The sequence below is a fragment of the Anabrus simplex genome, chromosome 2 (genome assembly GCF_040414725.1).
Source record: "Anabrus simplex isolate iqAnaSimp1 chromosome 2, ASM4041472v1, whole genome shotgun sequence".
NCBI classification, from domain to species: Eukaryota; Metazoa; Arthropoda; class Insecta; order Orthoptera; family Tettigoniidae; genus Anabrus; species Anabrus simplex.
In genome coordinates this window covers 892,811,388-892,838,554 of record NC_090266.1, presented here as the reverse complement: position 1 = coordinate 892,838,554, position 27,167 = coordinate 892,811,388, and the positions used below count along the sequence as shown (strand labels likewise).

Genomic DNA, 27,167 nt, shown 5'->3' with positions numbered 1-27,167 from the left:
TACGCTACCACATAATCATAGAAATGCTCTCATTATCATTAGTTACTCAAAAGCTTTCTGAAACACAAGTCAATGCATCTCATACCGTTAGCTTCCAGCAGAAAATAACTAATTTTCCGCCATTAAGAGAATGTTTCGGGTAGATTGCGTTATTACACAATATAATAGCAGCTCTATTTGCTGGAAACATTAAATGTCATTATCTGTTAGTAAGGTAATCCAATCTATCTGACATCATGTGTATGTGTTGAAGAGGTTGCATAATATAACTTCATGACGGCTCTGTACCGGTATCAGTGTGCCACTTCGGATGTTGAGCCCGGTGATATACCGTATTTCCGTCTCTATTGGGCTGCTAGTACGGTGCATACTGTGGACAGTGTAATTTAAAATCATCCTGTACGGTCGTGTAGCTGTACGCTTGTATTCGAACACCTTCGCTGGCAGCTCTGACGATGCTGTCCCGTGGTTTTACCATCTTCACATCAGAAAAATGTCACGAGGGGTAGCTACCTCGCCGAGGCGATAAAGGTGTGTTATGTTCACCTGGAAGGCCATGGTTTCGATTCACCGACAGGAATCGAAAACAATTAGAAACTTCTGGAGAGGCACACATACCTGGGGTTACATTGAGCCTACATCAGAAATGAGTACCATGTTAATTTTTGGAGGCAAAAATGGCCGGGCATTGAGCTAAATACTCTATTCCACTTAGTGCCAAGGTTACGGATAGTGGAAGCCTTTAGTTTCCACCATTCCGAAGCCTTTCATGGCCCGTATGGAGAAGACTTCAAATGCCAGATATCCACTTTTTAAATTAAGGCTGCAGATCGTACCTTCCCACTCGTAGCATTTTCCTTATACAACATCACCGACAACTCACATATATTATTACGATGTTCGAACGAATCAGGCATGTTGTGAGTGTTTCGGGGACGTAGTCAGACGTTCTCTCGTGTCTTAATCCAACGGACAGTCTATTTGCAAGGGACGTTCTCTCGTGTCTTAATCCAACGGACAGTCTATTTACAAGGGACATTCTCTCGTGTCTTAATCCAACGGACAGTCTATTTGCAAGGGACGTTCTCTCGTGTCTTAATCCAACGGACAGTCTATTTACAAGGGACGTTCTCTCGTGTCTTAATCCAACGGACAGTCTATTTGCAAGGGACGTTCTCTCGTGTCTTAATCCAACGGACAGTCTATTTGCAAGGGACGTTCTCTCGTGTCTTAATCCAACGGACAGTCCACTTACAAGGGACGTTCTCTCATATCTTAATCCAACGGACAGTCTATTTACAAGGGGCGTTCTCTCGTGTCTTAATCCAACGGACAGTCTATTTGCAAGGGACGTTCTCTCATGTCTTAATCCAACGGACAGTCTATTTACAAGGGACGTTCTCTCGTGTCTTAATCCAACGGACAGTCTATTTGCAAGGGACGTTCTCTCGTGTCTTAATCCAACGGACAGTCTATTTGCAAGGGACGTTCTCTCGTGTCTTAATCCAACGGACAGTCCACTTACAAGGGACGTTCTCTCATGTCTTAATCCAACGGACAGTCTATTTACAAGGGACGTTCTCTCGTGTCTTAATCCAACGGACAGTCTATTTGCAAGGGACGTGTTCTAAAAGAAGGATGGAAGAATTGATCTAGTTTCCTTTATGGAATGTGTTCACAAACTCCAGTTAACTGTTATTCATGGTATATTGTACATTGTAACACCTTTTTCATTTTCTTCTTCTTCTTCTACCACTTTTTCCCACATGTGTGGTGTCGCTGATGCGAATGGTGTTTGAACATGTGAATTTGACCCGATTTTACGACCTGATGCCCTTCCTGACGCCAGCCTGTGGTGGTCGGATGTATTCACTATTCCGTGTTTCCGTGATGGTTGGTACTGTGGTGTGTTGTCTGAATGTGAAGAGGAGGGTGTCGGGGCAAACTCAAGCATCCAGTTCCCGAGCCAGAGATGCGCATCTCAACACCATTACCAAAGAACCTCTCATTAACTGGTTTAACAAAGCGGTTTTCGATCTACTGGAAGAAATAAATTAAAAACCAGACTTGATGTTATGCATGACTACTATTCTTAAGCCATAAGTTACGGAACCTACAATTTGCGTGAAATCCGAAGCATTGGAATGAGATTTTCCATTTTGAAAACTTACTACATTGACAGAGATTACACTCACGGACGCCTTGGTGAAAAACTAACGACACAGTCATCCACTTATCTTATCCACCCCCTATGCCTAGATGTGTTACAGCTAAGTATTTTTACAAAACATATGTCTGAATCCTCACCTGGAACAAACACAGCTGGCTTTCAGAGCATGCACTATCTACCATTTCATTGTCAACTTACAGCCGATCGGTTCCTCAACACGGTAAAACTCGGCTTTTTGCAATTGGCTTGAATATTCTAAAAGAGCACGGCGTGCTGTCCGTCGTTAACTTCGTTTTAATAGTTGTTAAGCTATTTCCTAAAAATGTTGTTTGGTTAACATTATATTTTTAGAACAAAGGACACTGAAAACAGGTTCGTTATTTCGTTTACCAGTAATAACAGATTTCAGCTGCAAACATTGGCACAACATTCTCTTGAAGATGTTGGTTTCTCAGTTATCTCCATGTACTTCACATACAGAGGCAAAACAGTGCTCTGTAAAGGAAGTCCAGTGTGTATGAGTATGAGATTGTTCAGTGTAAACATGAACGAACAATATCTATCATTCCTGTATCAGAAATGGGGTCAACTACTCGTATATTAAACTTGCCCAAGACTGTACTCACAGAGCCGTGCCGGCATTTAGGGACTGCACAGGTCACAAGAGTTAAGGAGCCTCCGTATTTCGTTTCTTACTAGTTTATTTTAAATAATTGGAGATATTCGATTTTCAATGGACACAATGCATTTGAGACGTGATACCGACCATAAAACCGAAAGAACGTACTTACTTAAGGTACTTATATTGCAATATACGGAGTTGATCGGCTCCCTGTCTGAATGGTCAGCGTAGTGGCCCTCGGTTCAGAGGAACACGGGTTCGATTCCCGACCGGATCGGGGATTCTTAACTGCGCATGATTAATCACTCTGGCTTGGAGGTTGGGGGTTTGTGTTTGTCAGTACACATCTTATGCCGTCTGGGGCACGTAGCTGTTCCTTGCATTCGGGAGACAGTAGATTCGAACCCCATTATCAACAATCCTGAAGATAGTTTTCTTTGGTTTCCCATTTTCACACTAGGCAAATCCTGGGGGCTGTACTTAAGTTTAGGCCACGGAAGCTTCCTTCCCATTCCTAGCCTTGTCCTCTCGTCCTCTCACATTATCATCATAAGACCGCTCTCTGTTGGAGCGACGTAAAATAGCGAAACGCAATTACACATCATCATTTACATACGACACACAATAGTGTGTTGGCATTGGCATTTGCGCATTCGGCCGTAAAACTGGACCACACCCACACCAAAATGCCAACACCATGAAATTGGCAAAAGGGAAGAAGAAGAAGAAGGAGAAGAAGAAGAAGACCGGGCGAGTTGGCCGTGCGGTCAGGGGCGCGCAGCTGTGAGATTGCATCCTGGAAATGGTGGGTTCGAACCTTACTGTCGGCAGACCTGAATATTGTTTCCCGTAGTTTCCCGTTTTGACACCAGGAAAATGCTGGGGCTGTACCTTAATTAAGGCCACGTGCGCTCCCGTCCCATTCCTTGCCATTCCTATTCCATCGTCACCTTAAAACCTATCTGTGTCGATACGACGTAAAGCAAATTGTAAAAGAAGAATTGCAATAGAAAGAGTGCGCGAAAAATTGTGATAAATATCAGGACAGTTCAAATGAGGATAGGAACCAACACTCTAACTCACAACGTTTATCCATATTTATTTGGGAAATTGTCAACGCAATGTAGATTTACAGACATGAGTCCCTACGCTCGTTATGATTGACTCAATTTCCCTTTTTTTTTACTTTTCAACGACGATGAGAGTGAAAAAAGATTTATATTTCTGTAAAACTTACGACTTCTGGTTTTAAAAAAATCATGACGTTTCATGCCCGCAGTAGAAACTGAAAACAAAAACTGGGTTTTGCAACATAGCTGTGATTAAAGACATCGTGAAAGCTCCTTTACAGGTATTTCAAGCGATATCTGGGCTATAGACCTTGTCAAAAATGTTATCTTGTCCCTGTTGAATCCGGATGAAAATTACCATTTGGATGATTGGTTCTTATCCTCATTTAAATGTCCTGATTCTCATTATCACGTTCTGTGAATACTGGATGGCATTTTTGTACGTGTCCATCGTACCTTGAAATGATGATAAATATGGTGCTATAATCTCCATCTCAGGCAATATTCGTTTTGAACTTGGATTCCTGATGCACCATTAAAGAAGAGTTGTCTGGGAAAATGTTAGTGGAATGCAAGTATTATGCAACAAAGAATGAGAGTTCAGTAGAGCAGGAGGTAATTGAAGCCATGTTCTCACACGCAGGATACTATGTGTGTATTCCACTAATGACTGTAGAGCAAGTGATGTTATCTTTCGGGTCTACTCGAAGAGGAGTTCATTCTCTGACATAACACAAAACGAAAAGTGACCTTCAAGGAAAGAGATACAGTATCATAGTGTAAAATAAGAAATCTGAACCCGAAACTTCTGTGTTTTGGCTGCCATTGGCTGGCTTGCTAACAACTATAACTTGTTCTAATAATATAGTCACCGGGCGAGTTGGCCGTGCGCGTAGAGGCGCGTGGCTGTGAGCTTGCATCCGGGAGATAGTAGGTTCGAGCCCCACTATCGGCAGCCCTGAAGATGGTTTTCCGTGGTTTCCCATTTTCACACCAGACAAATGCTGGGGTTGTACCTTAATTAAGGCCACGACCGCTTCCTTCCAACTCCTAGGCCTTTCCTATCCTATCGTCGCCATAAGACCTATCTGTGTCGGTGCGACGTAAAGCCCCTAGCAAAAAAAAAAAAAAATAATATAGTCGAGCGTTGTTGCAGGAAGACGTGAGAGTTCAGCGGGACAGGCATTAAGGAGTGATCTTACGGAGCAGTGGTGTGCACTGACCCGAAACAAATGAATCACTGCTTCACTAAGCAAAACAACATTCAAATTAGTTTCAAGTGTTCTTTCAATTGAAGTGACTATTGTTTCACTGCTCAGGTTTCCTATCGCCCGTCAGTAAAAGTGTTGCTTCAGTTACACTAAATGTTACACAGCGAGGCTATAGGAGTTTGCTCCTATAACACCCTATGTCCACAAAGCATACTGATTTCGTCTGGCTGTTCTGTGGTTCCTTCGTCCATCACCAGACAGCGGCAGGTTACAGTCGTAAGAGAAGAGGGTGGAGAAAAAGAAAAAGAAAGGAACTCTCGCTTAGTACCAGTGTTACAATGAGGCATACAGCAGTAACAGGTTGCTATTCTTACAGTGAAATAACAACAATATAGTAACATTCTTCTTCTCCTACTGCTTTTCCCACACCTGTGGGGTCGCGGGTGCGAACTTGGTCGCACATGTGGTTTTGAATCTGTTCTACGGCCGGATGCCCTTCCTGACGAGAACCCTCTTTGGAGGGATTTATTCGCTATTACGTGTTTCTCTGGTGGTTGGTAGTGTGGTGTGTTGTCTGAATATGAAGAGGAGAGTGATGGGAGAAACATAAACACCCGTAACATGAATAATTAATCAGACGCGATTAAAATCCCCGACCTGGCCCTCTGAGCCGAAGGCCTCAACGCTCGCCATTTAGTCGAGTCGGACAAATATATTAATAGTCAAATGTATACAATTAATAGGAATGTAACTATTACATTATAGCTAGTTCATAACTGATTTACTTAGATGTATACCGAATTATTTTCCCCATTTTAGTACACAATTGGTTTTATAACTTGTACTTACATCACATTTCTTAATTGATAGGTATCTTAAAATACAAAATGATTAACTTATGTTGTATGAAGGATATTTTAGAAAGAGCACTTATTTTCTAACTTGTTACTTATTACTTCAATTCAGTATTTCACCTGCCTGGAAGGTCACCGCACCCCATTGATACGAAGTGAAATACAAGGCAGCTTCAACACTCCCGTGGTAGAGGTTGGTGTTCTTACGTGGAAGCACCGGGTTCGGTTCCACGAATTCTAATCGAGGACTGAAGGTTGGGGACGGTGCTCATCGCAAGGTCAGCTGAGGAGATGTTGATCTGAGAGGCAGCGGACCTGGTCTAGAAAGCCTAATAGTACGACTGAGAATGTCATCACGCTGACCAAGTGACTCCATTGTCCATGAGGCTGGGAAGCATTCATCTTGCCAGGCCAAGCCTGTTAGTGGGCTGCATGTGTCCCGAGTGTTTTCAACTATACATGTAAATGAATGTCAGCCCCGTGGTACAGGGGTAGCTTCTTATCCAAAAGCCCTGGGTTTGATTCCCAGTCAGTCTGAGAATATACATTCTGGAATAGGACTTACTCAACCTTGTGAGACTGACTGAAGAGCTGTTAATATGAGAGACGGCGGATCCAGTCATGAAAGCCAAGCAATATGGCTGAGGATGTCCACATCCACAGGAAATCTGGCTGGGCAGGATTTGTCTTGGCAAGCCAAGGCACAAAATGGGCTATGTGTTTGCCTCTTGTGCTTTACTCTACCTTACATGATCGAATCCCGATACTGTAGGTTGGCATTTAAGAGCACAAAACTGTGGGATACGTGTTACCAGCCTATAACATGGCTCTGTATCATTGAGTTGCATAGCCTGTACATATTGAGAGCACAGATTGTGCCAAAACATGAAGGGGTCCATGAAAAGTGCATTTGAAACAGTACGACTCATTTATTCTCTATTTTGACATTTTTGACCTAGTAATGAAGAGAACAATGTTTTCTGTATCGATTTACGCCATTGAACAGGTTCAATATTTATAAGCATAATGCTATTTTCTTGTGGATAATGACTCTTACTATGGCACAAGGTACTGGCTATATCTCAAACTGAAACAAACAGCCAATGAATTCTCAATGCATACTGTGGACTTGCCTCTAGGGATTCCACTGCAGCAAAAAATTGTCACCAGAACTCTCATCCATGTTGATTTCGATTGTGTACACCAGACTTCTGATGACTCCATTGGTAAAACACTAGAGAGGAGTAAAATCAGGCGACAGAGTCAGCCCATTACGAATCCCATTCCATTCTTTTAAACGCTCTGGAAAAATATTATTGAGGTGGTTATATACACTGAAGTTCACATGCAGTGGAGCACTGTCATGAAAAAATTGCATGTTTACAATCACTTGCAGGGATTATTCCTCAAGATACAGGTAGCTCAGCTGGCAGGTTGCCGATGATCTCCACCTACATATTCAAATTGTGTGTGGGTAAACGACAGGTAGTGTATGGTTATATATATATATATATATATATATATATATATATATATATATATATATATATATAAAATAACTTGTCCTGACTGACTGACTGACTGACTGACTGACTGACTGACTGACTGACTGACAGATTCATCATCGCCAAGCCAAAACTACTGGTCATAAAGAAATGAAATTTTGGGGATACATTCATATTAATATCTAGGTGCTCGCTAAGGGAGGATTTTTGGATATCCCGTCTCACAGGGGTTGAAAAGGGGGGTGTGAATATTTAAAATGAGGATATCTAAATCTCAAAAACTTAAAATGTTTACAGATCTAAAAATTGATATTTGGAATCTCCTTTAAAAATAAAGAAACAGGTATTTTTTGTTTTCGGAAAATCCCATTAAGGGGGTGAAAAATGGGGAAAAGTGGTTGAACACCTTTTATGAGGAGACTTATATCTCAAAAACTGAAGATGTTACAGACATGAAAATTGAAATTTGGAATCTCCTTTGAAAACAAAGAAACACGTATTTTTGTGTTTATGAATAATCCGATGAATAGGGGGTGAACAGGAGCGACAAACGGGGTGAATTTAAAAAAAAAGACTATATCTGCAAATTATCTCAGGCACGTAACATATTAGAGATTTGAAAACTGGTATTTGGAATTTCCTGTAAAAGTAAAGAAACAAATATTTTTTTCGGAATATCCACGTAAGGGGAACTGAAAAAGAGGGTGAATTTTTAAAATTAGCGTATCTACAGTATATCTAAAAAACTTAACATGTTGCAGACGTGAAACACGTATTCTTTGGTTTTCGGAAAAGACCCTGAACGGGGGGGGGGGGGGAGGAATGAAACATTAGTTGAATTATTTGTATGAGAATGTATATATACATACCAAAAAATCTAAAGATGTTAAAAACATGAAAACTGGTATTTGGAATCTGCTTTAAAAATAACGAAACACGCATACACGCATTTGTGTTGGGTGGGGGTGGGGGGAATCAACTTGGTAGAGGGGGATGAAAACGGAGATGAATTCCTTTTACGAGGATACATATATCTCAAAAACTGAAGATGTTACAGAAGTGATAATTGGTATTTGGGAGCTCTTTTAAAGAAACAAGTACTGTTCGTTTTTGTAAAATTCACTTGAGTGGGGAGTGTGATAGTAAGTAAAAAATTTGAATACTTTCTTCTGGAGAAACTTATATCTCAAAACTGAAGGTTACAGACGTGGAAATAGGTATTTGGAATCTCCTTTAAAAATAAAGAAACACGCATTTCTTGGGTTGGGGGGGGGGGGGGAACCAACTTAAAGGGCGGGGGTGGAGTGATAAAAGAGTTGAATACTTTTCATGAGGAAACTTATATCTCAAAAACTGAAGATGTTACAGACATGAAAATTTGCATTTGGAATTTTCTTTCAAACTAAAGAAACACGTAGTCTTTTGTCTTTGGGAAATCCACATAAGGGGGGTGAATTAATTGGAAAATTAGTTGAATACTTTTCATGAAGAAACTTATATCTCAAAAACTAAAGATGTTACAGACGTGAAAATTAGTATTTGGAATATCCTTTAAAAATAAAGAAACACGCACTGGGGGGGGGGGGACAACTTGGTGGCGGGGGCTGTGAAAAAGGAGTTTAATTCCTTTTTATGAGTGTACATATATCTCAAAACTGAAGATGTTATAGTCGTAATAATTGGTATTTGGAAGCTCCTTTATAAACAAAGAAACAAGTTTTTGGTTTTCGGAAAATTCACTTAAGGGGGAACGGTGAAAAGAAGTGAGAAAAATTTAATTCTTTTTATGGAGAAACTTATATCTCAAAAACTTAGGGTTGCACACGTGAAAATTTTTACTTGGAATCACCTTAAAAAATAAAGTAACATGCATTTTTGGGGGTGGGGGCATGGGCGCCCGCAAGGGGCGGCAGGGGGGGCACTTGCCCTCCCTGGAATTCTAAAGATGTTGATGTTCAATTGTTTAATATCATACTAGATTATTTCATAAACTGAAATTACTGACAGTCAGCTAGCATATGTTATAACTGGAAGTTTCTGTAAACAATTTAATGTTGCTGACGTTATATTGGTTTTTATATTCAAGAAAATTGTTAATGTGCCCCCCCCTGGAAAAGATCCTGCGGGCGCCCATGGGTGGGGGGATCAACTTAACGGGCTGGGGTGAAAAGGAGTTGAATTATTTTTATGAGGATACTTATATCTCAAAAACTGAAGATGTTAGAGAAATGAAGAGTTATATTTGGAATCTTCTTTCAAAGTAAAGAAACACGTGTTCTTTTGTATAAGGAAAATCCACTTAAGGGGGTGAATCAATTGAAAAATTAATTTAATTCTCTGTGTGAGGATACTTAAATCTCAAAATATAAAAATTGTTGTCCGGCTCCATGGCTAAATGGTTAGCGTGCTGGCATTTGGTCACAGGGGTCCTGGGTTCGATTCCCGGTAGGGTCGGGGATTTTAACCATCATTGGTTAATTACCCTGGCACGGGAGCTGGGTGTATGTTTTGTCTTCATCATCATTTCATCCTCATCACGACGCGCAGGTCGCCTACGGGAGTCAAATCAAAAGACCTGCACTTGGCGAGCTGAAACCGTCCTGGGATCTCCCGGCACTAAAAGCCATACGCCATTTCATTTCATCTAAAAATGTTAAAGACGTGAACATTGGTATTTGGAATTTCATTTAAAAATAAAGAAACACACGCACTTTACGGGTAGGAAAGGAGGGGGGGGGGATGAAAAAGGAGTTGAATTACTTTCATGAGTATAATTATATCTAAAAAACTGAAGATGTTACAGACGTGAAAATTAGTACCTTGGAATCTCCCTTAAAAATAAAGAAACACGCATTTGTTTTTGTTTTTTTCAGAATATCGACGTAAGGGGTGTAGGGTTTAAAATAAGTAAATAAAGAGTTGTTATACGTTTATGAGGCTACTTTATCTCAAAAACTGAATCTGTTACAGACGTCAAAGTTGGTATTTTGAATTTCCTTTCAAAATAAAGAAACACGTATTTTTTTGTTTTCGGAAAGCCCACTTAAGGCGGGAGAGGGGTGGAAAGAAGTGAGGAAGAAGAAGTTGAATAATTCTTATGAGTATACATTTATCTCAAAAACTGAAGGTGTTACAGACGTACAGGCATGAAAACTGGTATTTGAATATCCTTTAAAAATAGCGAAACACGTATTTTTTTCTTTCGGAAAATCCAATTGAGGCGCTGAATAGAATTGGAAAAGCGGGTAAATTTTTAAAATGAGTACCGGTATATCTACCTTGTATGTCCTCCGGCTCCATTGCTAAATGGTTAGCGTGCTGGTCTTTAGTCACAGGGGTCCAGGTTTCGATTCCCGGCAGGGTCGGGAATTTTAATCATCATTGGTTAATTTCCCTAGCACGGGGGTTGGGTCTATGTGTTGCCTTCACCATCATTTCATCCTCAGCACGACGCGCAGGTCGCCTACGGGAGCCAAATCAAAAGACCTGCACCTGGCGAGCCGAAACCGCCCTGGGATCTCCCGGCACTTAAAGCCATACGCTATTCCATTTTACATTATATGTCAAAAACTTAACTCGGTATTTGGAAAGTCATTTAAAAATACAGGAACCTGTACCTTTTTGTCTTCGGCGAGGCCACTTAACATGGGGTGAAATGTAGTGAAAAATAGGTGAATTATTTTTTATAAGGATACTCGTATCTTTAAAACTGCAAATGTTACAGACGTGAAAATAGATATTTGGAATCTCCTTTAAAAATAAGGAAACATGTATTTTTGTTTTCGGAAAAAATACACTTAGATGGGGGTAGGGGAAGGACTGATCAAGGGGTTGAATTCTTTTTATGGGGATACTTATGTATATCTCAAAAACGGAATATGTTTCAGATGTGGGAATTGGTATTTGGAATCTCCTTTTAAAATATAGAAACATGTATTTATTTTTTGACTTGAGAGAAGACTGTTTCTCGCATGTACAGTTCTATGTCGCATGGTCGTCTTAGTCCCAAAAGGTAATACCACAAACATGGTTTACAAAGAATTTCTGGGGTAAATGAAACTCAATTTTTGGGTGAGTTTTTATACGTTAGGAATTTTCAGATACTCTCTTGGTAAAATGCCGAGGAACGATTACTCTGATCAAATTACGAAATCCACGCGAGCAAAGCCGCGGGTAATTGCTAGTTATGTAATATAAACATCCCATTTGTTGTGAAACAGGCTTGACCTATGGCTAGCATCCAGGAGGGATAAAGTTACTTTTATGCTTGTTCGTACAGAAACCACAGAGTAGAAAATCATCTTTCTGCAGGTACCACACACATCGTATGTGATACGGTTGCAAATGCTCTTACGCAAGTATTTGATGTACTGTTTAGTAGGAAATATCATCATTTGAGCATGTCCAGAATGTTTTCTTCAGCTTTTAACAATTACCGTGATCATTGCTGACCACCACGATAATAGGGTAAAACATTACCAGTTTCTAACAATCCCTGATGCGCAGCAGTGAATGTTACACTATGATGTGTTTGGCAATAAAGAAACATTTCCTTAACCATTTTGCTTATTGTCAGGAGCCTGCTTTGACTTCTCCTTTGCTTTGTTGTGGTAACTGCTTTGACGTTGCTCAGAGAGTTGCTACTTATCAGCGCAAGCTATTGTACACCTATGTTAGTATTTTTGAACAGATCATACTACCTAACTTAAGAATATGTACATTGGACAAATACAGTACAGTCATTCAGAATATTAAGGATGGTTTTGGCTTACATTAAGCAAATACCATGCCCTGCCACCTTTTATGTTTTTAACACATCCTATGTATGGCTATATTGCTTATTATTGATTGATATTTGAGGCTGATGACCATATTGTTTTCCACTTAGAACAACATTAACCACCACCAACAACATTGATAGATACTTTAATTTATGTTGCAGATGTCGGTGAGCACGGTCAGTACACGACACTTGGCACGCTCTGAGACTCCCAGCTCAATTCTCTCGTCTGACAGCGATATCCGTTTCACACGCAAGTTAGGCAGCCACTATCGTTGTGGTTGCTGCATTGTTGCTGCCTTCCTGTTATTCCTGCTGGTTGCTGCAGTTGCTGTCTATTTAGGCTGTGAGTATATCATTCTAATCATTGTCATAATCTAAAGATCGATATATGTTAAATGTTCAGTATTAACAGCTACTGTTTTTCTTATTGACATCCAACATCTTGACTGACTGGTCAATACACCTGCCTTAGGTTCAGAGGGTCCCGGGTTCAACTTCCAGACGGACTGATGACTTTATCCGATCTGGTTAAATCCTCTGGCTTAAAGAATGGGTGTGCTTTAATTCACATTTCTTCATTTACATACAGCACCCTACACTGCCAGCACCATAGAGCACGTAATGGTTGAATACATCCCTTCACATTTTTATTTATTTAATGCATTTATTCATGAAAGTCCCCAACGAGCAAAGCTCGCTTTGAGGGGCTATATACTGTACATTGGACATAGGACAATGTAGAAAATTCGAACATATTCAAGATGTGATATCTGTTAATTACAATGGAAACTACTACAATAATACAAACAATAATTTAAACAGAAAGTAGAATACAATTGAAAGACTCCAAATTATATCATAATTAAAAACACAAAGATTTTTACATGTATAGCTTAGTAATTTACAGATATATTTTTACATATTTCAGACCAGGTAGGACTGAAATAATAATTTCTTTAAAGTAAGTTTAAATTTATTAATTTTTGAAATCTGTTTTATTTCATGAGGTAATTCGTGGTATATTTTAAACAAATAAGTCTTCATACTTTTTGTTCCATAGCCTATGTTACTCTACGGTACCTGATTGACAGATAAAATTTTCCGATTTTTTGTGTGTGTCGTGTTGATGTATATCTCTGTTATATTGTATGAACATACTGTTATGAATTTGATTGTTGCCTTTTTGAAAATATAAACAGCGGCATTGAACTTAATCTCTAATTCCAAAGGTAGTATCCTAGTCTGATCATAAACATAGAGTTGGTTTCAGAAGGGCACTGAGCTAAGTTCACATATGCGACAGAGATTGCACCCGGGCCGATGACCTTCGATGTTAGGCCCCTTAAAACAACAAGCAAGAGATTGCACCCACGACCTCATCATGATGTACTGAAAGCAGTATAAAAAGAAAGACTGTCTTTAGATAAGGTTTCTTGGGGAAAATGATCTTAAAATTACATTTTATGTCCTAACAATTAGACAAATATTAACGGTGATAAAGACTAATGTTACATTTGATTTATCTTGTACTGTGTGTTATGTTTGTCCGTGGGATGAATATGTACTATAATTATATTAAAACTTTCTAGTACATAAAATGGGACAGACTTTAACACATGACATGTTATAATGACAAGTCCTTGGACATCAGTACAAATACAAACATTCTCCTCACTATCCCCACAGGATACTTAGACCTTTTAAAATTGTATTAAGTTCAATCCCTGTGCACACAGCAGAAGACACTCTAACATGGTGACATTTTAACTAAATAAGCCTTGTGAAGTCAATGACAATTTCTATCACAGTAATTATGATGATGAACACTCAGGCATTGACATAAATATTGGTACTCTCTCCACTACCCTGAAGGACACACCCTCAGTGCTGTAAACATCTAAACAAAACAAAGAATTGTGTTAACATTGATGCTTTCACAGCCCGTATTGTAGGCATGATATAGGCTTTTCGGCTTATGCCGTGTCAAGAAAACAAGGTGAAATTCTTTACATTTCGCAGAGAACTTTGCTCCTCATCTTCAAACGAAAATCTCGAATGTTCACAAGGAAGATTTCTTGTTGATCGCCTTCCTGAATATCCAAAAAGCATTCAATGCAATATGTTTTGATAGAGTTTTAATGATACTGAAGAACATTGATATTGAAGACAACGTGGCAGAAAAAGATACGAAAATTGAATGTGCTCAAATACGTCAGCCTTGTGTCGGTGGATTTTCTGGCACGTAAAAGAACTCTTGAGGGACTAAATTCCGTCACCTCGATGTGTCCGAAGTCCGTAAAGGTAGTTAGTGGGAGGCAAAAAACAATAACATGATTAAAAAATTAAGAATATATATAAACAACAAGAGTTGTCAAAATACATTCACGACCGATAGAAACCTTGTTACTAAAAGTAGTTTTAAGGCAAGACATTATCGTGTCTCCACTTCTTTTCCACCACAATGATGTATGAGATCCAACAGAGAGTTTGTAGCATCGTTGGCAAAGGGAAAATGAGGGTCCAAATGTTGTGAATGATTTCTGCTCTTGGCTTCACGCGACATATCCCCTCCAGAAGGTGTCAATTCCTTTCAAACTTTGTGCACAGATGCCCTGCCAACTTTCAAATCCTTGCAATCTCAACATCACTGTGCTTTGCAGGTGTCACAGCAATTGCAACATCCCTTTTCCATCTGTTACGTTAGCTGGTTGTCTGACATTGATGTTCAGAAAAGATCAAAGTAACTTAGGTTTCAGAACGCATTCTCACTCAATATCCTGCACAAACCAACCAGAAAATTAGCAGAGCAAATCCACATAAATTTGCATACTTAAATCCAGAACAACACGGCATGAAACAGTGTATGATAGTCAGGGTCACCATCGATAAAAGTAATTTTAAAAAGAGATTCTAAAGTTCTAACCAAGAATCATTTGAATGAAAATCGAGTACTAGAAGGAAAGTCAATCTAGCCATATCAGAATTGGGGAGAAGAAGCAAATTGGCCTCTCCAGCACATCAGTCACTATGAGGTGTTTATCCAAGGAGATAGTCAGAATTGCAGTTGATGTGGAATAGGTTCCTCATACAATTGTACAAAGTTGAGTGTAAAGCAAAGCGGATCCGATGAACTAAAAGACTGTACTGTAAAGAGATGTCCAATGACTGGTATCTGCCCGCTATCTGCATATGGATAACGACTAACCCATTGCGTCAATGAGGTTCGCATATCCGGTGCTGTACTACAGAGTATGTTATAATACTGACGTCCGATGGCTTGTGTCTGTATATTACAGCATTGGTGTCTCTCCACTTGTCACTAAATGGGGTAGCACGATTACCTCTATTGCCCGGCCGTCTTGGCTCCCAAGAACTAATTTGGTACTCATTTTTTGATGTAGGCTGAGTGAATACTTATGATTCTCTCCAGACGTAAAATTCTCATTTCTAATTTCTTTAAACTTTCTGACAAAGGAAATAACCTAGATCCTTCCCGGTAAACTTAGCAGCCCTTACTGCCTGTACTAACCAGTCCCCAATCTTCTATTATACTACTTCACATTTTACTGTTCTAATGAGCAGTGATGGGAAAATCACAAAGAAAAATTAACTGGGTTGAATTTCAGTTACCTGAGAAATATTTTACTCAGTTATAATACTAATTACTTTTTCAAAAAATAATCAGAAAATTGTAATTACAATTACTTTAATTTTTTTCACGTGATAGAACATTTTGAAGGAAAAATAAATTGCTTCATTTTGTGTATCATAGAGACATTAAGTGACCATTATCACTAAGTAAGACTAAACATGATACCTTAGAACTTTTCAAAATGATTGTTCCAAAACACATGTTCTCATTATTTTGGGGGATAACTATTTCAAAATATTTATTGGATTAGGGTAATGGAAATTCCTAACCCTTTCACCGTCACATGTTTACCCTAGTTCCCTATCGACCACGTGCGAACTCACAAAGTCGTGGTGCACGACCAGTAACCAGAACAGACTGCGAGTGAATGAGCAAGTGCACATTGTATCTTTGACTTTCTACCCTTGTGAGTATTGGGGCTCCCAACACTGCCATACTCTCGATGCGATGTACATCGATTGCTAGAATGTAATGATTAGAACTTTATTTCCAGATGTAAATTACGTGTAAAAATTACGTTTTGTAAAATGTAATTATTGCAAGTAAGAATGACTAAATAAGTAGTCATTACAAGTAATTCGATAACTGTTACTTAATTAGTTCCCAATTCTGCTAAAGTGTGATATCATTCCATACCATTCCATATTTTACAGTACTAATTCTGGCCTATAGTGATTGAAAATCTTAATATCTATTTGGTCTAAGCGTAGTATTAGTCAGAGAAAACCCTGGTCTCGCCACCTTTCCGTTCTCTCTAAGAATACAGCACTGTTGAGATATATTTTCATACCCTGTTATCATTCGTCGACCACCTACTCACTTTGAAAGAGATTTGTAGTATGCTCAGGAGGTATAGATGAAGATAAAGGAGTAAGTTGTGAAGACTACTTGCATTTTCTGAGTGTAAAATACAGTGGGGTGCAGTGACCCTCGAGACTAGTGGAGCACTGTATTAAAGTGGAGAGTAACTAATTCGATACCCAACCCACTATAATAATAATAATAATAATAATAATAATAATAATAATAATAATAATAATAATAATAATGATAAACATATTGAAGTCATCATCATACAGTACAATTCAGTACCGCACGTACAGTATAATAATTATAATAAAAATTGTAATTCATTTTAATAACGTAATGTTTTAAGACGTGTCCATGCAGTGCAATGCCACAATTTTAGGATATATCTATTTAAAAATGTGATGAAAGAGTAAGTTAAGACATAAACTGCCTACTATAAAGATACGGGGGGCGATAAAGCTATTTCCATGTTACCATGTGAATCTATTTTTAATAGCTTTTGCTTAAAAATCCTCCATCTGAGATGATAGCATGGCCCTTGCACTCTTAGAAGGGTACTGTGGGTATGGAATATGCTATCTCCTGTTGATATCCAATATATAGATGCCATTTCATCATAATATGTTCACCTCTATGCTGTCCGGCGCAATGGCCGAGCAATTAGTGTTTTAGCCTTCTGAGTGAAGAGACCCACGTTCGATTCCCGACGGCCCAGGGAATTTTACCTTCAATGTTAGACTCCCATCGTTCGGGGAATTGTTCGGGACGCCATGAAAATCTTTTCTCCTATCTACAATTCACACACAGCACGAAACACTTCCTTTCATCACAGTTACACACAGAATATTCACTAGAAAAAACTCTACCAGCCTGGGATAGCCACATGAATTTATTTACATCCATACTTTTTTAAAGTTTAAATAACCTACTAAACATAAATACAAATGTGAACTCGCCTAACGTTAACGAAGTTGAAGTCCATGCGCCTTTCTTTGTCGGCATAGAAGCTAACAGTTCTGTCAAAGAAAGTTCCACATTGTCTGATTTTCTTCAATAGTCGATATTCGTTTGATATTATTGCTAGGTTGGTTAATCTTCTTTCCCCCATCGTGTTCCTTGAATAAGATTTTATTCTTTTCAGAGCAGAAAAGGATCGCTCCACTGTCGCTGTCGACACGAGAATTGTGCATATTAATTGCACAAGACGGGAAGTTTGGGGGAAACTTGACGACAGAGCAGAACTATTTATCGGCTTAGCCAGTTCAAAACAGTCCTTGTTTTGGTGGAATTCACTGTTGCCATATAACACTATTAATTCATTTTTCAGCCGGATGCTATCAAAATGCTTGCCATAAGATTTCAACAAACTTGTAAATTCCTTTTCAGGAAACAATTTACTGTAGTCCTGAAATTTGTTTTTGGAAAGAAGGCCTAGAAAGTGCAAATTAGAATGATCTTGGAATCGGGTTTGAAGATGAGAACAAATATTGTCAAAAATGTCAAATGTTAAATTTATATTTCTTCTTTTAGAAGGATCTCCTACACCAGAAACAAGTTTTCTGACACATTTCGTTAAAACTTTCTCTGAGATTCGCAATGAGATGTTGAGTTTCAGTGATTTTCTGCCTACAGTACACAATGTCAAATGGCCGCTTTTGAAGAATGCTGAATAAAACATCTGTGAAAGCAAACATTTTGTCGAAGATATTAAGAACGAAACAGAAAGTAAAATCTTCTAATGATGAGAGGAAACCGGATATAGACGCATTAATATCGGGTTCTAGTTCCTGTGGATTATTTAGCTCGGCAGCGAACACATCACACAGTTGAGATTTGTTCCTCGACACTGTATTTACGAGTATAGAATAATAATTCCACATTGTGGGTGAAACTCTTGGAAGCCTACACTTCAAAAACTCATCGAGAAATTTAGCTCGTTTTGGAAATCTCGTAAAAAAGAAGCAAGTCCGCTCAAACTACTAAAACTACCTTTCATTCAGGTAATGGGCATAACAATGAATGAATGAATGAAGCCTCGAGATGAGTTTCTTTTATCAGTGCCTGTAACCCGTTTAAACATTCCGCCATGGCGGCCGCCCCTAATTTGTGATTAATTTCGAATTCTGTTAAGGAGTGTTTAATGATCTCGGCTATTGCTGGAGCTCCGCGATCATAGCATACATCACTGAAACCTATGAATCGTTCCTTTATATCACCCTCATACAAATATCTCATTACAAGAAACATTTGAGCCTTGTTTGAAACATCTGTCGTTTCGTCTGCTCATACCGCTACAAAGTCCGGCTCCATGGCTAAATGGTTAGCATGCTGGCCTTTGGTCACAGAGGTCCCGGCTTCGATTCCCGGCAGGGTCAGGAATTTTAACCATCATTAGTTAACTTCTCTGACACAGGGGCTGGGTATATGCGTCGTCTTCATCATCATTTCATCCTCATCATGACGCACATACGGTCGTCAAATCAAAAGACCAGCACCTGGCGAGCCGAACAGGCCCTCGGACATTCCCGGCACTAAACGCAATACGCCATTTCATTTATAGCTACAAAATTTGCCGATTTAATTTCATACTTTATTTCTTCTAACAAAGAAGATGCAATGGCGTCAATAAGTTCATTTTGAGTTCTCTTGGAAATTCCTCTGTACACTGACGTTGTTTTTAAGTGGTTCGCCAACAACGGATCCTATTCTGCCATGTACTTAAGTACACTGACTGACAGAGCAAATGCAACACCAAGAAGGAGTGGTCAGAACTTTATGCCAATTGCAGGGTAGACTGACGTCACTGAGGTATGCTCGTGATGTGAAATGCGCCGCTGTGCTGCGCACGTAGCGAACGATAAATGGGACACGGCGTTGGCGAATGGCCCACTTCGTACCGTGATTTCTCAGCCGACAGTCATTGTAGAACGTGTTGTCGTGTGCCACAGGACACGTATATAGCTAAGAATGCCAGGCCGCCGTCAACGGAGGCATTTCCAGCAGACAGACGACTTTACGAGGGGTATGGTGATCGGGCCGAGAAGGGCAGGTTGGTCGCTTCGTCAAATCGCAGCCGATACCCATAGGGATGTGTCCACGGTGCAGCGCCTGTGGCGAAGATGGTTGGCGCAGGGACATGTGGCACGTGCGAGGGGTCCAGGCGCAGCCCGAGTGACGTCAGCACGCGAGGATCGGCGCATCCGCCGCCAAGCGGTGGCAGCCCCGCACGCCACGTCAACCGCCATTCTTCAGCATGTGCAAGACACCCTGGCTGTTCCAATATCGACCAGAACAATTTCCCGTCGATTGGTTGAAGGAGGCCTGCACTCCCGGCGTTCGCTCAGAAGACTACCATTGACTCCACAGCATAGACGTGTACGCCTGGCATGGTGCCGGGCTAGAGCGACTTGGATGAGCGAATGGCGGAACGTCGTGTTCTCCGATGAGTCACGCTTCTGTTCTGTCAGTGATAGTCACCGCAGACGAGTGTGGCGTCGGCGTGGAGAAAGGTCAAATCCGGCAGTAACTGTGGAGCGCCCTACCGCTAGACAACGCGGCATCATGGTTTGGGGCGCTATTGCGTATGATTCCACGTCACCTCTAGTGCGTATTCAAGGCACGTTAAATGCTCACCGCTACGTGCAGCATGTGCTGCGGCCGGTGGCACTCCCGTACCTTCAGGGGCTGCCCAATGCTCTGTTTCAGCAGGATAATGCCCGCCCACACACTGCTCGCATCTCCCAACAGGCTCTACGAGGTGTAGAGATGCTTCCGTGGCCAGCGTACTCTCCGGATCTCTCACCAATCGAACACGTGTGGGATCTCATTGGACGCCGTTTGCAAACTCTGCCCCAGCCTCGTACGGACGACCAACTGTGGCAAATGGTTGACAGAGAATGGAGAACCATCCCTCAGGACACCATCCGCACTCTTATTGACTCTGTACCTCGACGTGTTTCTGCGTGCATCGCCGCTCGCGGTGGTCCTACATCCTACTGAGTCGATGCCGTGCGCATTGTGTAACCTGCATATCGGTTTGAAATAAACATCAATTATTCGTCCGTGCCGTCTCTGTTTTTTCCCCAACTTTCATCCCTTTCGAACCACTCCTTCTTGGTGTTGCATTTGCTCTGTCAGTCAGTGTAATTCTACATAAACTTAATTGCCGCGATTTATTGATGATTCTGATTTATCGTGACCTCTAAAGGATAACTCTTATTTCCCCTAGAAAACAGACAGCATTAATGAGACTCTTCAAAATCTTCCTGTTTAGTCTAACCCTTCGATTGTGTTCCGAAACATAATTTTCCAGTTGCGTATCTAATGCAGTTTCTATTCTGAGTTCTCCGAATGTCGCTAGACATACGGATGCCCTTAAGTGTCCCACTGTCGTTTCATTACCTGTTCTAGATTTTGAAAGTTTGTCTAAATGCGTGAAACCAGTTTTTGTCCTGCTTGTGTTCTTATTGGCTGCAAATAATAGACAATTCCAGCAGAAAACAGCATTCAATTCTGTACTACCAGCAAGCCAATCATGCTTCTCATACGAATTTGCGGGAAATTGGCGCGTGAATGTGTTATAATTCTGAATTAAATTGGGGAGTTTTGGTGTTGGTCTACCATTTTTTTATTTTATAATTTTACTTTTTTCTGCGAATGCACGTGTTGAAAATGGTCGGGCTATTAGGTCCTGAATCAAACACTTACTATTGGCCATTGATTAACATAGCACACACTCACACATTCAAAATTTATACTGTAGACTTCAGATACTGTATCAGTACTGTTCACTCACTCACATAATATACTTGATACTAAGTTGTTCACCGAGCTCGATAGCTGCAGTCGCTTAAGTGCGGCCAGTATCCAGTATTCGGGAGATAGTGGGTTCGAACTTCACTGTCGGCAGCCCTGAAGATGGTTTTCCGTGGTTTCCCATTTTCACACCAGGCTGTACCTTAATTAACGCCACGGCCACTTCCTTCCCATTCCTAGCCCCTTCCTGCCCCATCGTCGCCATAAGACATATCTGAGTCGGTGCGACGTAAAGCAACTTGTAAAAAAAAAAACTAAGTTGTTCGCCTACTGGTTGGGTCACGGGGTGTGGCCTATTCATGGGGTTCGAAGTGAAAGTTTCCTCACCCCCTATTCAGTGTTGTACTCGGGTTCTCGCCCTCAGACTATGCCTGCTGCCTGCTGCTATCTTTTGATGACGAAAGGAATTAGGACGTCTTGGAAACGAGATGATGCATGCTTTAGTTCGACTTGCTGGGCATTAATCTTGAATACAAGGTAATGCTTTGCGGGTGTAGGACTTGTAGAGTACACGCAATGCCTTCTCTGTGTTACCTATAGCTAGAGTCCTGCATGGATACGGATATCCGCGAAGTTAGTGTCTTGTCGGATGCAAACGGTATGGCATTGCGGATAATTTTGCGGATTATTTCTAAATAATGAAGTTTATTGATTTTCACTCAGGTATAGCCTAGTCTTATTTTTGTTTGCGCTTAGGCGACCCTTGACAGTGGTCTGGAGGAATGGTGATATATAAACAGCCTTGAGACCATAAAGCCATAAATCTGACCTAAGCCTAACTGGCTCCTGTCCGCAATTACTGGAAGAAGGAACAAAGGTTAATCCGTCGGTAGTTGTCGCAAGAGAAAATCCCTCATAACCTTGTGACTGTAGAGGTTCTGGTGCCAGGTGTCAGACCTATTGTATTATGTTAACAGATCTATCCGTTTCATTATATTGGGTGTAATATACTGTAGTTAAATATTTGTAATATCCGCGGATAAGCATTCGCAGATGCGGATAACCTTTCGCGGATGCGGATGAAGGAAGTGCGGATGTGGAGTGGATGATGATTCTATTTTGTATATCCGCGCAGGGCTCTACCTATAGCGCAAGATGAAGCAGAGCTTCTACTCGCGGACGAGAGGAAACTGAGCGCTCAAACAAGAGGAAATGTGGCAAATAACCAATAGAAAATGACGAATTTATGGGAATTTCAGGCATTGAAGCAGTGCTTCCCTTGCTTCATTCCATTGCACACCATTGGTAAAATAAAGTTTCTGAGTGAGTTAGTTATGTGGTATATGTTATGTAATATAAAGCTTAAATTCGGGAGGAGGTGGGTTCCAACTCCAATGTCGCAGCCTTCCTTTTGTTATTTTTGTAGTTTTCCATTTTATCCCAAAATAATAAATAACTAAAGAGTGATCAGGTCACTAAATCTCAAAACATAAACAGTCTCGATAATTAGTTACAGTACATAACACAAGGTAGCACCGGAAAATTGCTGTTAGAGAACTCTAATCCAAACACGTAGTACTTCTTGGATATAAAGTAGTTCAACCAGTTCTTAATAGATAACTCCACAGTCGGAGATACGCCGGAACTTCAAACCTAGGAAGAGGCCTAACTAATGGTATTATTATTATTATTATTATTATTATTATTATTATTATTATTATTATTATTATTATTATATTAATTTATTCGAAGAATACATCAATGACTATATATAGTAGATGATGTCGCATTATCGAGAGTGAACCCTTCAAGGCTCTGAGGACCACATTCTTCGTCAACGATATTGGTATAGATTAAATCTTGAGCGATTCTTCAAAGAATTTAGGTACCGGTACCTATTGTTCCTCTTGAACCAATCATGATGCCTATCATATCGACGTTATACAATCCATATTCACGTCGATAGAAGAGGGTAGTTGACTCGTAAATGCTCTTCTTTTCGTCGTGTAGGCCTACTTCTGTGGGCTGGTTAGCGTGCTATTCAAACCAAACAGTAGGATCAATAATATAGACATTGATGTTGCTTTTGAAGGTTATCGCATCAATCCTATGGGTACTGTCGGTCATAGACCTCTTCGTACACTGTGTAACCAGCGTCTCTTAATGACTGAGATATGGGGATTCGTATCGTAAGTTGCAGGGTTTCGCCGTAGGGGTAGTATCCCAGGACATGAGAAAGGGTTTCTATCTTGTGGCAATGCCGATGACGGTTATATTCCTGGGCCCTGCCTGACCCTGCTCGAACGGTTGCGACATTAGCGGCCATCTTTAGAACATCATGCCAGTCACTGCAAGATAGACCATCATGGTGTGTTATCGAACTATTCTCTGAATGTTGTTTTTGAAAACACCATTTCCCTTTTGAAGAAGCTAACACCATTTTCGGAATTCCTGATCTCCCAGTAATTGCTTTTTTTCTTAGAATAAAAAATCTGGGAATTTAATAAGCTGTCACAAGGTGAAACATGCAGGTTGTGTAGGCAGTTGTTATTCTCCTCAGAGAGGTACCTTCTTCCTAAACTGTGAGGTTTCTATTTATTTGTAAGGTACCAAGGGTGCTAATCTGTTGCAGGACATCTTCCTACTGTGATGGGGAAAGTCCTAGACCTTTAAACTTCCCGTGCGTGTATAGCTTATCCTACCGTGTGTCGGCAGATGATTCCTTTCAGCGTACGGTACATTTTATCATTTTGCCGCTGTCTTTGAGAAATAGTGGAATACAGTTCAGCGCAACTGTCTGAAATTGATAAATTAATGTTGGACATATGGAAGAATTTATGGCGGTCTGTCTGAAGGAGAGGAGAAGATAGCAGTGACTGAAATTTGAGACGTAGATCCTGCATCGTGGTGTGTGTGTTGATGGTAATTCCATTTCCGAAAGTTCACTCCAGGATATCCGATGGACTTATCTTGCGATGCCACATTCATTTCTCCACCAAAGACAGAAATTAGGCCATCAGCAGGCTGACGTTTAGGCTAAAAACATAGTGGAGTGAGGAACAAAGCAGAGAATTCAAACTTATATTTTGCAAGTGAGAGCTTGCATTGTGCAGCAGAGGAAAGAGCAAAGCAGAACGTTCAAAATAATTTGCTTTCGTTGCTGTTATCGTTACTCTTATACCTTGGATATAATGTGAATATCGATTAATTAACTACTGCTGTTTTCATTCGTAATGCTCTGTGGGACAAGAAAGATGCACACCACCACAATCGCTTTATTTTATGTAAGCTTTGGTGTGAAGTTGCTGCAGAAATGACAAGTGAGTACTGGTATGTAGGGATACAAAGGTACTGTAGTATTCATTCAATGATTTTACATGTGCTATGAATTTAAGGTATCTTGATATTATAATAATAATAAAGTTCAAGCTCATTTAATTCTAATATAATAAGCTTTAATTACTTGTTCTATGCAAGTTGAAAATTCGCAACATTTCAATCTTGTGACAATAACTGGCAGTTGTATAGAGTATACAGTACTTATGAAAGAGAAGTTATTAAATTCACCACATGCATCTCATGTAATTCCGTTAAATATTTTATAAAGAACACAAATTGATTACGCTACACAGCAACTACAACAGCGCTTATTATTATTATTCTTATTATTAACAACGAGCTTTTAACGACTGGCATTGAAATCGTTTACACGCACTTGCTGGACGAACAATTTTAAATTGCGCTTATTTACTAAAATATATGTATTTTCATTGTTTATTGCTAAACAAGGATGAAACTAAAATAGTTTTAAACACAACACAGCAATACATCTAACGGTGTTATTACTGTAAATAATAAAATTCGTTCGCTCGTCCCGAGTTGGTGAAGCTCTTTCCAGGTACCGTACACCATCATTGGAGTTGAGCTGCATGTACCGTTTAAACAAACTACGAGCCCTCTTGTCAGTCATAAATATCTAGCTTTTTGGAAATCGAACGCGGGCCCCTGAGGACGATAAGTAATTATATCTCTCAGTCAGAGCAAATATGATTGCAGCTGACAATGAAATTTAGGTAATCTTTTACTTATCTTCATTACCCTCTTTCTACATGTGATACTACCCTTCATGCTTCAGAGTTATTGAATGTATTGCCATCTTTCTGTGGTGAATACCATACCACATTGTTTTCCTTTTTTTTCTACCATGATTATTGTTAATGTCGTATGGCTTTTAGTGCCGGGATATCCCAGGACGGGTTCGGCTCGCCAGGTGCAGGTCTTTCTATGCGACACCCGTAGGCGACCTGCGCGTCGTGATGAGGATGAAATGATGATGAAGGCAACACATACACCCAGCCCCCGTGCCATTGGAATTAACCAATTAAGGTTAAAATCCCCGATCCGGCCGGGAATCGAACCCGGGACCCTCTGAACCGAAGGCCAGTACGCTGACCGTTCAGCCAACGAGTCGGACATTATTATTAATAATATTCAACTAACACTTCTCAGTGAGAATTATACACTCAATCAATCCCTATACCTCTCTCAAGAATATTCTGAATTATTATAATCTAGTCTTATCTTTTCACTGTTTTCTTTGCATGTATAGGTACACACATCTTTTCCTCAGTCTTAAACAAGTGACCTTCTTTTCGCAAGAAACACTTTCTTACAACTGCCCTAGTGATGTGGTTTGTCCTTTTCTCTGATACAGTGATGCTTGAACCTCAAGGTATAATTACTGCTGGTTACAGTTTGAAGTAATCTAATTGCTGTTCTCATCTGCTAAGCACAAAATATATTGTACAAAAGTTAAGAAGCCATATTTATTGAAAGCAATCATAATGAATTTTAAATACTGTAGTCATAAAAATAAAAGATTAAAAGGATGCTCCATGGAGGAGTTATCATCTTGCTGCAAAAGTCGTCCTTACATCTCAAGCAGGTAATCAGATGATTTGTGTAATGATATGATTATTTGGACAGTCTTACAACTAGAGGCCATGAACATGGTACCACCCATTGCCTATGTAAAGGCTCACAGAGGCTACTCATACATACATTGCTTTCAGTTGTTCATAATTTGTTGGCCACTCAATATGTCTGTATGATGCATTCAAAGAGATTTTGCCCAGTTACTAGAGTTTGAGAGAGGATGCGTTACTGGAGTGTGTGAGGCTGGATATTCATATCATCGAATTGCACATCATCTTGGCCATTCTGATCAGACTGTTAGGACATGTTGTGACCAGTGGATGTGTGAGGGCACCTGGCTTCAGGATACCCTCAACTGACCACAAGGAGAGAGGATCATCTGAACACGAACAGATCCAACTGTTATGGTGTCTGCCTGGGAGGCAACTGCATATGACCGTCAGTCACCTCTGGTAGTGATACGAGGGACATTGACAGCGCAGCGATATGTGTAGATATCCTTTGGTCATAGTGTTGTCCTTCATGACAGGGCTTTCATGAGACTTTTTGTGGCAGGATAATGCTTGGTCACACAGCAGAGGTATCAACAGGAATGTCTCAACACAATTGCCATACTTCTGTGGCCTGTCCTATCACCAGATTCGTCAAGCATCGAACATGTCTGGGACCATCTGGGATGCCAACGTCTAAAGTCTAGGAGTTTACAGAATCTGGGAATCACTTGTAACAAATATGGACAGAAATACTGCAGGAATGTCCGACTCGTTGGCTGAACGGTCAGCGTACTGGCCTTCGGCTCA

The 27,167-nt window shown here is 40.2% G+C and overlaps 1 protein-coding gene across 1 annotated transcript in view; it reads left to right on the top strand.

The window, feature by feature from the left end:
- LOC136864538 (atrial natriuretic peptide-converting enzyme) overlaps positions 1-27,167 on the top strand; it is a 277,453-nt gene that overhangs the window by 154,723 nt on the left and 95,563 nt on the right. The window contains exon 2 of the mRNA XM_067141648.2: positions 12,375-12,558. Within this exon, the coding sequence (XP_066997749.2) occupies positions 12,375-12,558 (184 nt within the window). The remainder of the gene's footprint in view (positions 1-12,374; positions 12,559-27,167) is intronic.